General features: G+C 39.1%; 1 protein-coding gene and 1 pseudogene across 3 annotated transcripts in view; one reads left to right on the forward strand and one right to left on the reverse strand.

Moving 5' to 3' along the window:
- The window catches only part of DCBLD2 (discoidin, CUB and LCCL domain containing 2), a 77,355-nt gene that overhangs the window by 37,350 nt on the left and 24,920 nt on the right, over positions 1-15,085 (forward strand). For all 3 annotated transcript variants that reach the window (XM_016199721.2, XM_087818126.1, XM_016199722.2), the window contains 2 exons: positions 1,370-1,507; positions 14,504-14,555. In XM_016199721.2, the coding sequence (XP_016055207.2) occupies positions 1,370-1,507; positions 14,504-14,555 (190 nt within the window). The remainder of the gene's footprint in view (positions 1-1,369; positions 1,508-14,503; positions 14,556-15,085) is intronic.
- LOC148092870 (E3 ubiquitin-protein ligase KCMF1 pseudogene) lies at positions 11,109-12,114 on the reverse strand (annotated as a pseudogene).

A 15,085-nucleotide genomic window follows, 5' to 3' on the forward strand; every position in this document is an offset into this window, starting at 1 on the left:
CAGTATTTGTACTGAGAGCCTTAATCAGCCTTGTAATAAAATCACACATACATAGATCCTTCATAGCAAAGAACAGCTCATACTGATGAGCCCAGATGAAACTATTGCTCACTTTTACAAAAGCCAGTCTTGTGTAGAGATGCTAGTTGACGTAGTTTCTCTTGTCTTTACTGTTCCTATTGGGCTGTAAGATTTAATGTGGTGGGCACTGGCTCTGCATATATTTGGGTTTGCTAACAAATTATATAGCTTTTGATATTAATATTTGAGATAATATTTGGAATACTGTGAAATATATTACTCTGTTTTTAAATATTTTATGTTCAAAAGTAATACGTTATTTAATATTTGTCCTCTCTCCTGGACTGTTTGTGAGTAACTTGGTATTAAAATCAAGTCTGAAGACTTTACCTTCCTTTCTTGTGTATTCAAACAGAACTTGTAGTGTTCTTTCATAACGTGTCATTTTGCGTGAATGTGAAAAATACTGATAGTGCCTGGCCAGATGTGGCTTATCGGCTGAGCATGGACCTAGGATCCAGGAGATCGCAGTTCGATTCCTGGCTGGGGCATGTGCCCAGGTTGCGGGCTCCATCCCCAATGACCCTCTCATCATTGATGTTTCTGTCTGTCTCTCTCTCCCTCTCCTTTCCTCTCTCTGAAATCAATAAAGATATAATTAAATATATATATATATTGATAGCTAAAATTACATTCCTTATTTAGAAGTAGATGGTTTTGTTTCTTTTGCATAGATGAGCAAGATATATATTTTATATTAAAACCATAGCACCTAAGACAAATGTGTGTGTTTACCTCGATGTTTGGTATTCATTTATTAAAAGCTAAATAAATTGAGAAGTTACAGACTGAATTGAGGTTTTGTTTGTTTTTTTCAATATAAATGATCACCTAAAGGGATTGACCAAAAGTCCAACAGTCCTTGGAAGAAAAATTAAGAAGGTTCATAGAAGGTTTGAGAGGTGCCCTGAGGCCAGGAGTCTAGGGGCACCCTGTGGGGTTACTGGTTGTCAGTTTATTTGTGGGCCACCTGCCTGCATGAAATGTTCTAATTTCTTAAAAATTCCTCATTATTTTAAAGACTGTATTTCACAGCAAATTGAAACTTCAACAGGTCAGTGATGCTTGTGCTACTTTTTCTTTTGAATCACTTGAACAGTTATTACTTGGCTGTTTTCTTTTCTTCTTTTTCCCTCAGAGTAATGGGATTTTAATCACTAAACACCCTAGTTATCATTTTAAACTATTTAACACACAGTTTGGTATATTATTCTGATTCTGTTATCTGCATTGCAAGTACTAACTTCATGAGAGTCACAACAAATATCTGCTTTTCTTTCATTCCTAGGCAAATACTGTGGTCTGGGGTTACAAATGAACCATTCAATTGAATCAAAAAGCAATGAAATTACAGTGCTGTTCATGAGTGGGATCCATGTTTCTGGACGAGGATTTCTGGCCTCATACTCGGTTATAGATAAACAAGGTAATTTTCACTCTATACCATGTCTCCTGCATTTTATAGTTCCTAAAAGCAAAAATTACATGTTTCTTTGAGTACCTGTTATCTAAGCTTAAGGTAGGGTAGAAACACTGAACAGTTAATAACAAGTACATATATTTGACAAAATGAGATCAGTTTTAGATTCCAGGGAAATGTATTAACTTTTATATAAAGCCCATCTACTTCCCTTTCCTTAGAGGAAATACTGATTTTTACTTTTATAATATTGGAACACTAACAATAATAACTTTTAATAATTTGTCAATTACTGAAATGTGATATATCAATTTAAAGCTTTACTCTCCACATTTTACCATTTCATAGTACTGTGTTAAAGACCATATTACCATTTTTCTCAAAGAACAAAGTCTCATACCACCAGGAGTACCCTGGGTGCTGAGACACTCTAAAATAAACATGAGATGTTTTCCAGATTGTTAATGTTTAGAATTGGGGGGGGGGGGGGGGGGGATGTAAAATCAAGGCTATTAAGTGGCATAGAATGAACTGTTTATCTGAATTTCTAAGGTAAAATGCAAGATTTGAATGAAATCTCTCTTGTGTTTTGGCTGCTTGGCATGTATTCATTCCCTCTTCTGTTAGGGGTACTGTGGTGAAAAAAGTTAGGAGATGTTGCTAGTACAAGGATAATGTCAAAACCATCATTTAAATTATTTCATTATTCAACAATAATTTATCTAGTTGACCATTTAAAATTTAAAATTGGATTTTTTAATTATATTAATCAGAAAATTGGCAAGAACCTCCCAGGTGTGAGAGTGTTAGGCACTGGAAATGACCGAGGGAAATACACACTGTTCCTTCTCAGCTGTGGTAGGTCTGAGATAAACACTGTACAGCTCATTAAAAATTTCATGTAGAATCAGATAGAGAAGGGAGCTGTTTCTTGTGAGGAATCTGCTTCCCTGTGTGTCTAAGCTATGGAACAGGTGCGAAGGCTGACATCTTAGAGTGAGAGAGAGCACTTATTGGGTGGAATAATGGAAAGAAAAGAACTGGGAAATTATGTTAATGAGCAACTAATATTTTTGACAGAACCAGGAAAACTAAGGGAATGAAGTGTTGTAGAAGGGGCACTAGGTAGCCCTGGAATTAAAACCAGGTGACCTCTAGCCAGTCACTTGGCCTCTGTGAACTTCATCTGCACATGGATTAGCTGTGAGGAGTATGCCTTATAATGCATGCACGGTGTCTGTAGGCACCAGCATAGTAGGCACAGACAAATGTTCCCGCTTCACTGCTGCAGGCGCACGCGCACACACACACACACACTCTCTCTCTCTCCCTCTCTCTCTCTCTCCCTCCCCCCCCCCCCCCCGACCCACCACCACCATCAGAACAGTGAGGTAAAGAACAGTGAGATGATGATAGATTTCCATCCTTGCATTTTATTTCCTGGGTGTCTTGGGTTGATAGGTGAGAGGCTAGAAAATGAACAGTTTGCTTCTTACTCTTAAGTTCATTGGGCCAAATACAATGTTCAATGACCTTCATATTGTCCCCTTTCTCTCTCTGTTATTTATCGAATTGAAAGTTTTTGAAAAATTAGTATTCTCTCTTAAAAAAAAAGAGTTCCTATATGGGGGTATTTAAATGATAGCCCTTTTTGTCCATAGGTGTCCTGTACTAATGTTTCTTAGGAAGCGACAGTGATTTCAAAGGGCAGAATCATTGCCAAATCCCAATGGCTGTGACATTATTTTATATCAATCTCCACTTCCAAAGTTTCTAAAAAATTTTCCACCAAAACCTGGAAGTTTTTTATAGTAGCACTTTGAAAACTCATAATCATCTTGGGAAATCCTCATTTCACAGGTCTCTCTCTCCTGAGTTTTTACCTTTTTTGTGTTTTGCATACCCTTGTCCCATCCATCGAGCATTTATTTTTTTATTTGAAGTTAAGTGAATTGTCTAAATTCAAGAGAACATGGGTTGAATTTCTTATTTCCTCTTCTTGGGTGGCCATTTAGTCACAATTTCTTATAATGACTCATTCACTTGAAGGCTGGTTGGCTTTGGTGAGAGCCTCAGTTTATTTCCATCTAGGAAACTTAGCTGCCACACTGAATTCCGTGAATATTTCCAGGGAACATCACTACATGTCCCCAGCTTAGCAACCTAGTTGAAGGTTTAGAGTATTTGGGAATAAAGATTATGAAAAATCTTGCTTTAATAGCTTTTTCATTTGTTAAATTTTCACACTCATAAGACTTGTTAATGTAATAAATGTATGGTAGGAGTCCTGATTTTGTGTGAAATAGATTAATTTTCATTACCTTGTGCAAGAGCCCATTGCAAAATTATATTCCTTTTAATGCCTTATTTCCTGTCATATGCTTGGCATTGAGAAAATTGCAGTAAATAATACACAATCATACATGGGGCTTACAGTACAGAGTTGGAAAAAAGATATCAAACATATGGTTACTTAATTGTAGTTATAATACAGTGTATAATTAAGTCCAGTAAGTGCAATGAAGGCCACATTCAACAGATAGGAGGCTGGAGTAAATGAGCAGAAAATTGATAAAGAGCAAAGCTCTCCTGAGGAAGTCACTTTTAAGCTGAGAACTGAAGGATTAATTGGAGGTTCCAGACAGACAAGGAATTAAGAGCATTCTAGGGGAGAGGACAGCAGGTGCAAAGGCCTCATGGTGAGGAGTTTTGGGGGAACCATTAAAGAAGCCGACACAGCTGGGGTGAAGTGAGTGCATGGGGAGTAGGTCACATTATTCAGGACTTTGTAGAAAATGTAGGGGTTGAAGCTTGACTGGATTTATGTTTTTTTATAACTTTTATGTTTTTAGTGTTCTCTGTTATTTTTAATGATCTTTGAGCAGTAATGTCCAGTTATTACCAGTTTTTTAAAAAAATTTTCACCTGTGAACCTCATTTTGAGAGATATCTACCAGTGAAAGGAAAAGTTTCCTCATTTCCCCATTGGGTAGCAGGCAGAGACATAAATATGAATCAACACTTTCAGTAATTATGAGAAGACTAGGATTTCTATTTGGAGGTGGTATAATTCCATCAAATTCAAACTGGACTCTCTGAAATTGAAATTTTCAACTGAAAATTGAAGATGTATGTGAACCTCAAAGATAGTCTGGATGTTATATTAACAACCACTATTTAGAAGTTCTGTAGAGAGAAACTCCTAAGTTACTGCCCATCTTACTGAGAGGCAGAACCAGCTGGTTACCCAGAGGTCCAGACTCAGTAGCTCAGATCTTTAATCTATATGCTAATAAATGCTACCGGCATTTCCATTCTAAAACGTAAACTTAAAAACATAGCATTTACCACTGGACTGGAAAACTAAAATAAATTTTATAAGTTGAGTGATCTAAATTTCTAGTTTTGAAGCTTTTCATCATTGGCCAGTTTCTAGGAAAAGCTCAACATTTCTAGAATTATTCCGGGCAATGATTTTTTAAGTTATTTTAGTTTTAGGACAGGGAGCTCAGCAGACATACCTGCATTTGCATTGAAAGCTTCAAGTCTTGCCCAGTTGGCGTGGCTCAGTGGTTGAGCATCAACCTATGATTGGGGTACGTGCACTGGTTGTGGGCTCTATCCCTAGTAGGGGGGGCGCAGGAAGCAGCTGATCAATGAATCTCATCATTGATGTTTCAGCTCTCTCTCTCCCCCTCCCTTTCTCTCTCTGAAATCAATAAAAATATATTTAAAAAGAAAGAATTTCAAGGCAGCTCCTATTAGGTGCTGTAAATTGGGTGGTGTATGTGTGCACAGTTGAAAAGTAGTAGTGTGATGTTTCTTTTGTGGAACATGAAATCATAACTTAAAAGATAATTTTAAATCTCTTTACTTTAGATTTCACCAATCCAGAATTGTGTAGTAGTCAGTCTAGAGTTTGCCTTTATTTTTGTGAGGAGAAATCATAAATGCTTTACAATTTTGTGTGAAATAAATGATCCAGTGTAGATATTACCATACTTCCTAATTGGAACTCATAAACACTTGTTCATTCAAGCCCACTGACCCACAAGGACAGTGTCCTTAAGACTTGTGAACAGCTGGGCCCGGGAAATGTTTCCATTTGACAGTGTTATTGTTGCTATATGTTAGATTATTTTTAGAGTTAACACCCATAGTGTAGCAGTTTTCTGATTGCCACATTCTTTAACCACATTTTTTGCAAATATTTTTCATTTTCTTCCATCTTATATCAGATTATATCAACTTGTAAATGAAACATAGGGTGAAATAGAGAATTTCTTTCTAATAGAGTCCAGATTTCTGTAACTGGATGGTTATTTTTTCCTTCTTGGAATGTTTTTGGTTTTGAAAAGAGATCATGAATTCCTTAGATTGTTTGCTACCTTAATCGTAATTTCATAGAATCCTTTCTGTTTTGAGTGCTACACTTAGCTAGGTTTCTAATTTTAGTTTTTCTGTTGTGTTCCTAATTTTTTATGTTGTATCTGGCAAACATGTTAAAACTTTTAAGCTGTCTAGCTTACATGCATATCTTTAGATTTATCTTTGCTTACACAAAAAATGAATGTGTATTGTGTTTGTATGCATAATATAGTACACATGTAGAAATATATCTGTATTTTGGTGTCAGCTTGTACAACCAAGGTTCTGATGAGCAAAGTTTTGCAGAGAAAGCATTTATAAACAGAATCTGTTAAGACAATCCAACTTACAGGATAGAGTTTATTCCAAGCTGACAGGTAACCTGAGAGCACTTTAATAATTTTAATGCTTTCTGTGTATTTCACTAGTTTAGTACATTAGGAATGTCGTGATGGGACTAGGCACATGTTTGTGCTAACCAGTAGATATATTTGTTTACTGCTGCTCTGACTTCTGTACTTATTAATGTCATAGATATTGCCTAGGTCACAAAAGAATTGTGTGATCTTCTAATGTCTTACATTGCCTTTTCAGTATGTAGCATTTAGTGTTGAAAGGGTTTGATTTACCCATATGTAGATTACAGCCTATCTGACTACACTGTTGCTTAGGCAGCTGAGCCCTGCCTACATCATACATAAGAAAGCATTGAGTATTTTCATCTGAGAAAATTTTTCCTGATCTCCTACAGTGGACTCAGCTCCCATAGATGGCATTGTAATATTTCTAAGAGAAATGTAAGATTTAGTCCTACGCTCAGTATATAAAAGGAGATAAGATGAAACATATCTCATAGTATCTGGGACTTAGTAAATGTTAGTTGACTGAATCACGGTAAATTATTTTATGTGTGTAAATTTCTCTTCACAAAATGTCAGGCACATGCCAGGTCCCTATCATGGAAATAGCGGTCCTGTTGGCAGGAGAGCTTAGTGCACCATGTGAGCCTCGTCCAGCATCCTGTAACACTTAGCAGATCAGCTGTCCACATACTCGGTGCAAGCTTCCTGACAAGGTTTGAATTTGGACAGCAAGACTTCATACTCCTTCAGGCTCTGGGAAAATGGTTATTTAAAGCATTTTAGAGCAAATAAAGGAGAAGAATTTGTAGGAACATTATCTTGCTGCTGCTGCTTTTCTCCTTTCTGGTAAATAAATATAGTAACTTAGTTGCAGTACTTGCTTTCTTGATTTATAATAAATACAGGCACACCAGCATCCCTTTCTTGAAGAGTAAATGGCTTCAACTGGACAAAAAGTATACCCTGCAGCTAATGTAGTTGGTGCTGTACTGTTGTAAGTGGTGGGTGCTGACAGTGCTGAGTCTTTTCTTCAGTTCAGTCAAGCACACAAAACTAAGAGTATTAACTGGGAAAATCTAAACCTGTTTCACAGTCCTGCAATCTCAGAAATAGTCAATGCTGTCAGTAAAATATACTAAGTAACCAATATGCTGATATTTTTTATTGATCTGTGAACTTATATTTTTCCATGGTATTATGTATGGGTTAATGTCAGATGCCATGTTTAAATAAATACTGCATGGAACAATTATAAAGTTCCCCAGCCTTTGCAGTTATTGGAAAATTTTTGAGTTGTATTTCACTTTAAAAAACAAACAAACAAACTGTGTATAGGATGCCAGTTATGGCTGATGGTAATATCGATAACTAAGTTTGGAGCTGTCTTAGAAAATCTGATGTCAGCGTCTTCATTAAGAAAACCCTGGACTCTTTCATCCTGTTGATTATTTGGATTGCCTCTGTTTTTGTGTTTCCCATGCTCTTCCTCAGTCACAGTGTGCTGCCTCCAAAACCCCATCTGTTTTGAGGCCTGCCTGCCTCTAGAAAGCAACCATAACTAAGGTTAAGGCTGGTGTTAGCAAGGATAGAAGCTCTTTTTATAGGGATTAAGATTGCACTCACTTTGGGTTAGACTCCGCTGCTAAGATTAGTGTGAAATCTGCGCTATAGGAGCTAACTCTCCTTTGGGCTGCACAAGGGAAAAAGCAACTAGCATGCCAGGCTGCCCTAGCAGAGCCCCTGCCGCGCCACTGGCGTTTCCAGAGCACCCAGGTGAAGCACTTTGTAGTAAAATATGGGTTGTAAATATTTTTTGTATGTGTAAATGTTTGATTTAAATTATTTTTTTTAAACTCTCATGTAGCCCGGCCAGGCATGGCTCAGCGGTTGAGCATCAACCTATGACCCAGGAGATTGCTGTTCGAATCCCAGTCAGGGCACATGCCCGGGTTGTGGGCTTGATCCCCAGTGCGGGGTGTGCAGCAGGCAGCCGATCAGTGACTCTCTCATCATTGATGTTTCTGTCTGTCTCTTCCTCCCCCTTCCTCTCTCTGAAATCAATAATGATATATTAAATAAAAACTCCCATGCAGAGGCACTCAGTTAAGGATGGAGTAAATTTTACACTGCCCTGCACTTTGAACATATCACCCATGTTCTGGTTATTGAAGTGGATCCAGCATGATGATTGAGTTGACAAATGAGAGCTTTATTGCTATTGTTAAAATCACTGCCCTGAGCACTTCACACAGAATAAGTTCATCTTTTTTTTAAGTTGCTCAGGTTAGAAACTTCAGTTATCTTCGACTCTTCTCTTTCTCTGAAACTGCATGTCCGTTAGCTTCTTCTCAGACTATATATGTCCGTACATCAGAATCTTACTGCCTTTCAACAGCTCCAGGACCACCATGAGCTCAAGTTGCCATCAACTCTTACCTCAGTTATGACAATAGATTCCTTCCTGACCTTTGTTTCTGCCCTTTCTCCCCTTCAGCCTACTCTCAACCCAGTGGCATGATGATCTTATTAAAATGAAGGTCTCTCCTTACTTTGCCCAGTGTCCTTGCCTCCAAGACCCTGTAAGATACGGCTTCTCATTACTCGTCTGCGTTCATATCTTTTCTTACCCTTGTTCACTCTGGCCTTAAACATGCTTGGCCTGCTCCCCCCTTAGAGCCTGTGTGGTTTCCTCTGCCTGTTCCCAGTTGTCCACATACCTCACCCCCTCACCCGTTTTAGAGTTTTATTCAAATGCCACCACCTCAGTAAGGCCTACCCTGACCTCCCTACTTAAAATTGCAACCCCTTAACTTCCTTTCTTTATTGTACTAACGTATTTGTTACCCACTAACAAACTTTTTATAATAGCTTTGATAATAGTTTTTAAATATATCTTTATTGATTTCAGGGAGAGGGAGAGAGAGATAGAAACATCAATGATGAGAGAGTCATTGATTGGCTGCAGCCCGCAACCCGGGCATGTGCCCTGACCGGGAATCTAACCCTGATCGCCTGGATCCTAGGTCGATGCTTAACCACTGAGCCACGCCCGGCCGGGCTGATAATAGTTTTTAAAATAGCTTTACTAAGATATAATTCACACACCACACAATGCACCTAATTAAAATATACAATTCACTGATTTTCAGTATACTCAGAGTTCTGCAGTCAATGCCATAATCAATTTTAGAACGTTTTCATCGCCCCAGAAGAAACCCCAATGGCAGTCACTCCCCATTCCCTACCCCTGAACCCCTCCAGTACTAGGCAACAGCTGATCTACTTTTTTCCTTATAGATTTGCCTATCCTGGACATTTCGTAGAAATCACATAGGACGTGGTCTTTTGTAACTTGTTTCTTTCACTTAGCACGTTTTCAAAATGTATCCATGTTGTAGCTTGCATTGAGTACTTCATTTCTTTTTGTGACCAAATAGTTCACTGTATGGATATAACACATTTTATTTATATTTTGTTCATTCATCAGTTGATGAACATTTGTGTGCAAGTATTGTGTGGACATACATTTTTAATTCTCTTGGGTATATACCTACTAGGAATTTCTGGGTCATATGGTAACTCTATGTCTACCCTTTTAAGGAACTGCAAGACCATTTTCCAGAGCAGCTTCATCATCTTACATTCCCACTAGCAGTGTATGTGTTCCAATTTCTCCACATTGTTGCCAGCACTTATCTTTTTTATTATAGCCATCCTCATGGGTATAAAGTGTATCTCACTGTGATTTGAGTTTACATTTTCCTGATAACTTATGATATTGAGCATCTTTTTATGTGCTTATTGGCCATGTGTATCTTATCTGGAGAAACGTCTATTCAGATCCTTTGCCCATTTTTAAGTGAGATTATTTCTCTTTTTAATGTCAAGGTGTAATAATTCTTTATGTATTCCGGATACGAGATCCTTATCAGATAAATGACCTACAAATGTTTTCTCCTGTGGGTTATCTTTTTCTTTCATGATAGTACCTTTGAAGCACAAAAGTTTTTAATTTTGATGAAATTCAACTTAAGTATTTTTATGTGATTGCTCAGCACCATGTCTTAAAAAGGCTATTATATTGCCCTGCCCGCCATCGAATTCTCTTGGCACCCTTATCAGAATCAATTCACTGCAAATGCGAGGATTTCTTTCTGGACTCTCAGTTCTTTTCCATTCATTATACATTGCTATCAGAAGCCTCTGAGCGTATGGTTTCCTTTGAGCTCTACTTGTCTTGCCTAGACTGTTTCTTATTAGCTGGGAGTGTTGTAGTAACTGGCTTTCTAGAAGGCTGTTTACTTGGGAAAAGATTTCAGGAAAGACACATCTTAAGGCTTCTAAAATCCACAGCGTAATTGATGTTTTCTTTGCCTTTAAGGAGTTGTAAAGGTCAAAGTCTGTAATCATGACTTTCTTTCTCTGTCTTTAGTCATCTTGGCTCTATTTGTAGCTGTCCATTTTGAATTCCTATTTCCATTTAGGGGAGCTCTTTTGAGTCCCCATGAAATTTTTTTTTAAGGTGAACCATCCAGGCAGTTTTTATTCATTAATATTCATGACTACACACAGCATTCTCATTAGAGATTGCAGTTGCCCTCTCAGTTTGCATGTGGAGTACTAGGGGAGCCTTTTGCATGTCAAGGTACAGGAAGCAGAGATCAGCCTGCACTGCTACCTGCATTTACCTGCTAGAAGTAAAAATTAGTTAAGTGGAAGCGATTATCATACATATTTTCTCTCTCCCTTTTGACTGGACACAATGTAGCAAGAGTGGCAGGCCTGAAATTAGTCACCAAACAAACCCAAGGTAGCTGTTGTTGTTCTTTCATTGGCAAATACAGCACGGAGGACATTGTCTGTGAACTGGGATGTCATCAAAGAGCACGTGGTGGAGGCTCATTTACTTTATCACTGTCTTTTAAATTTAGGTGTTCTAAAGCAACATCTAAAGGCGTAATATCTGCGGAGCCCATAGTGCCAAAGTCTGCCGTCTCCCTCCAGTCGTCATCGTACAGACTGGCTGCGGTCTGCACTTTGCATGGTCTGGCGCTGTTTCAGACACGTTAGGATCATTCAGCCTTGTTAAAAGAAGTTGGGAATTCTGGATAGTCTGCCGACTGCTTTCTGTGTTGGTTGTCGCCACGTGACTGGTGGTGACAGTGTTTGTGTTAGTGCACCGGCTTGCACTGCGGCCTCCCTTTGCTGCTGCGCCGCCTGGGCATGCGGCCCGCCTAGCTGCAGCTGCAGCTGCAGTTCTAACTGAGAAGCGCAAGGGCCAGAGGAGTAACGCTGTCCTCCTGCAGAACATCTCACTCCTGATAACTGGGATAGAAGCTATAGGACTCATGGGGAAGATGAACTCAGAAGAAGCAAGTCCACCAGTAGAACTGCTAGTACAGTGCGTGCTTGGTCTATGAGCACGAGGGCCTCCTAATCCCCGGCCAGGGTAAGACATCCTGTGTACATGTCGAAAACCACTCGACCCATCTGAGTCTCTAGGGGCTTTGTGCTGAAATGCAAGGTGAGCTGCAGTCATCGGTGACATGAGTAGTCTCCTCCAGGTAATGCTGCACATACAGGACAGATAACTTCTGTGGATGTTTCTGCGTGTTCACACTAACATGTTCTTGTATAGCCCATTTTTCCACAATAGGGAAAAGTAAGACTGTGGCTGCTCTACAGGGAAAGCTTCCCCACCATAGTACAAATCAAAACCTACTCTTGTTAATAGGCACTGTATTGGAGGTCAGTTTTATGCCTTCTTGCACCACTTTCATAACAAGACACACAAAGATCATAATCAGCAAATTAAACAAATCTTCGACCTCAGAAATTTCCTTTTAAACCTGCATCACAGCTGATACTTTCATGTCAGGACATCCTAGTTCAGATGGTGGCAGCGTGGCCCTTCCCGGTTGAGCCCCCATGGCATTCAAGAACAAGGTCACATGAGTTGCAGACATTCGTACGGCACGATCTGGAGTTTCAGCACTGTGTGGACGTATAATAAAGCCCTGTTCTGATCAAGTATATCCGTGGCCGACCAGCATTCTGGCACCTGGCCTGAAGGTAATAAGGCCAGCTGGCAATCTCCTTGTGGCTTAAATACCATGTTAGACCACACAGGCACCTTTTTATCCCGGGCTATTAATCTTAGAACTTCAATTTTTAATCCTAGAAGCTGGAAACACTTTTGGTAGAGCAGGAAAGTGGAAAATTAATTCTTATTGATGCAATGTAAAGATTGCCAGGAATAACTAGAGTGTAGGTAATTCAGTTCATCTGCTTTTCCCAGTCAGTAAACCTGATAGTAGTGAACCCTTTCCAGGCATGTGTCCTCTTAAACTGCTAAAACACAGGTTCAACCTAATCATTTAACCTAATGCTGTGGTATATTAATACATATAATCACTCTCAAAATACAACTTTTCTATTGGTATAACTTTGTTATGCTCTAGTTCTTTCAAGACACATTTCAGTTGGGTGACAAACACATGGTTTATTCAGAGTTGTAGAATAGAATCAGTTATCCCATTGTTGCTATAGTGGACATTGATTTAAAAATATTTGTGTGGCCTGGCCGGGCGTGGCTCAGTGGTTAAGCGTCTACCTAGGATCCAGGCGATCAGGGTTCGATTCCCAGTCAGGGCACATACCCGGGTTGCGGGCTGCAGCCGATCAATGACTCTCTCATCATTGATGTTTCTGTCTCTCTCTCTCCCTCTCCTTTTCTCTCCGAAATCAATAAAGATATATTTAAAATATATATATATATATATTTGTGTGCCATCAGTATACTAGGACACATGTGAGGCGCTGTCTCCATCAGTGTGCTGGTCACCTTCAGCAAAGTTGTTTGGCCAAGTGTTTATATGTGAAGTCACTTACTTCATGGTTGCCTTAGGGCCACCTTCCAGGTTTTCCTCCCAACTGGTTAGTGCATTGTTGGACTTATTGAAACATGCTAACAATCAGATACTCACTCTGATTGAAAGCCTTCTGTTGTGCCAAGTGCTGTGATTGCTGCTGGTGACACAAAATGGCCTCAGTCCCTGTGTGTAGACCCGGCCTCACCTAATGATGTTGCTGTAACTCTAATGCATCAACAAATCATTCATATATAACACATGCTACTGTGAGAGCCTATGATAGTCATCCATTCACTAAAACAGACAAATGTAGGTGCCTACTGTGTGCTAAAGGTGTTTGATTGCCAAGGTGAGGGGCAGCTTCCCTAAAGAAATGTCAATTAAGCTGAGACCTTAGAGAGGAGTCAGCTTATCAAAGGGTAGTTGAAAAGCCTCCTAGACCAAGAGAATGGCATGTTCTAGAGAAGACTAGTGTGGCAAGAAGCCGAGAGGGAAACAAGATGAGACTGAAGCACTTGAAGACCTCCTGGGTCATGTTGAAGGTTTTCCCTCTGTCCTAAGAGCAGAAAGAAGACATTGAAATGTTTAAACCGAAAGCCGCCTTTACATAGCCTGTAAACTGGGTCTCAATTAGCCAGCTTAGCTCTTATTCAGAGTTGTTGATTTCTAGGTAGAAAAAGGTTAGAATTTTAAAATTTTGTCATATTTAGAGCAGTGCTCCAACTGTAGTGTGTTTAGGAATTACCTGGAGGGCTTGTTAAAACAGATTTTTGGGCCCCACTCCCAGAGATTCTGTAAGTCTGGATGGTGTTCAAGAATTTGAATTTGTAATAAGTTCCCAGAAGATGCTGATGCTGCTGGTCCTGACGTGGACCAGATTTTGAGTTGCAGTTATTTAGAATTAACTTACCCCTCTTTTGTCATTATTTTCCTGGTGTGTAATCAGCAGAGGATCATTTTTAGTTACACAATAACTAAATTTTTTTTTTCGGGAGCTGTATTTTATAGATGCCATTTAAAGGCTATAAATTACACTTACCTGTGTACCTTTTCTATATAGGGTGGGGCAAAAGTAGGCTAACAGTTGTTTGTATGGAAACTAATCCAGTAATAATATAAGAATGAGCTTTCACATACTCACTACTGTAAACCTACTTGTGCCCCATCCTGTTTATGTGACTGTGAGGTGATGCAGTAAACAGCTTTGGGGAGACATAGCCCAGAAATCAAGATACTTAAAATCAGAAAGAAATTTTGATTAACAAAAATTTGTCAACAATACTTTGACAGCCATTGAGATTTTGAAATTTAGAACAATATGATTTGGGATTTGGAAACAGTGTTTCGGCAAGAGTAAACCTGTGTATTATTGAATCCGTTTGTGTGTGTTTTTTCCCTAGATCTAATTACTTGTTTAGACACTGCACCCAGCTTTTTGGAACCTGAGTTCAGGTAGGAGCATATTTATGCCCTTTTTCCCCTAAATTTACCCTCATTGCCTTCAGCCTGATTCTTCACACACCGAAGATTAACATCCGTGGTGACACGTGGTCATTGTTGTAACACCTCACTCTGTAAACCAGAGTTTTATTTAAAGCCATTGCATTGCCATGTTTAAATTTTGCATTAATTGTAGCATTTGGATCTTCTCCACAATGAAAATACAATTTTAATGTACTTTAAAAGTAAAACCAGTTGCTCTTCAAAATCTGGCAGAACTGCTAATAAAAGTAGAACTATTTATCTTTTCTATAAAAAGACAAGAGATGGGTTTAGGCTATTGTGAAATTTCAGTGTTCCTACCCAAGGAGTATTTCTGCGATTTCCCTGCTTTGTGCCCTTGTCTCTTGCCCAAACTAGATGAACCCTGCATCGATTCCCCTCCCAGTCCTAATTTTTGCCGGCCTTACTCTGCCGTTAACATGGCTGCCAGGTTACTTTCTAAAATACGTATCTCCTCACCCCCTGCTTGCAGATTTCAA

Source organism: Miniopterus natalensis, chromosome 6, assembly GCF_054644295.1.
Source record: "Miniopterus natalensis isolate mMinNat1 chromosome 6, mMinNat1.hap1, whole genome shotgun sequence".
Lineage (NCBI taxonomy): Eukaryota > Metazoa > Chordata > Mammalia > Chiroptera > Miniopteridae > Miniopterus > Miniopterus natalensis.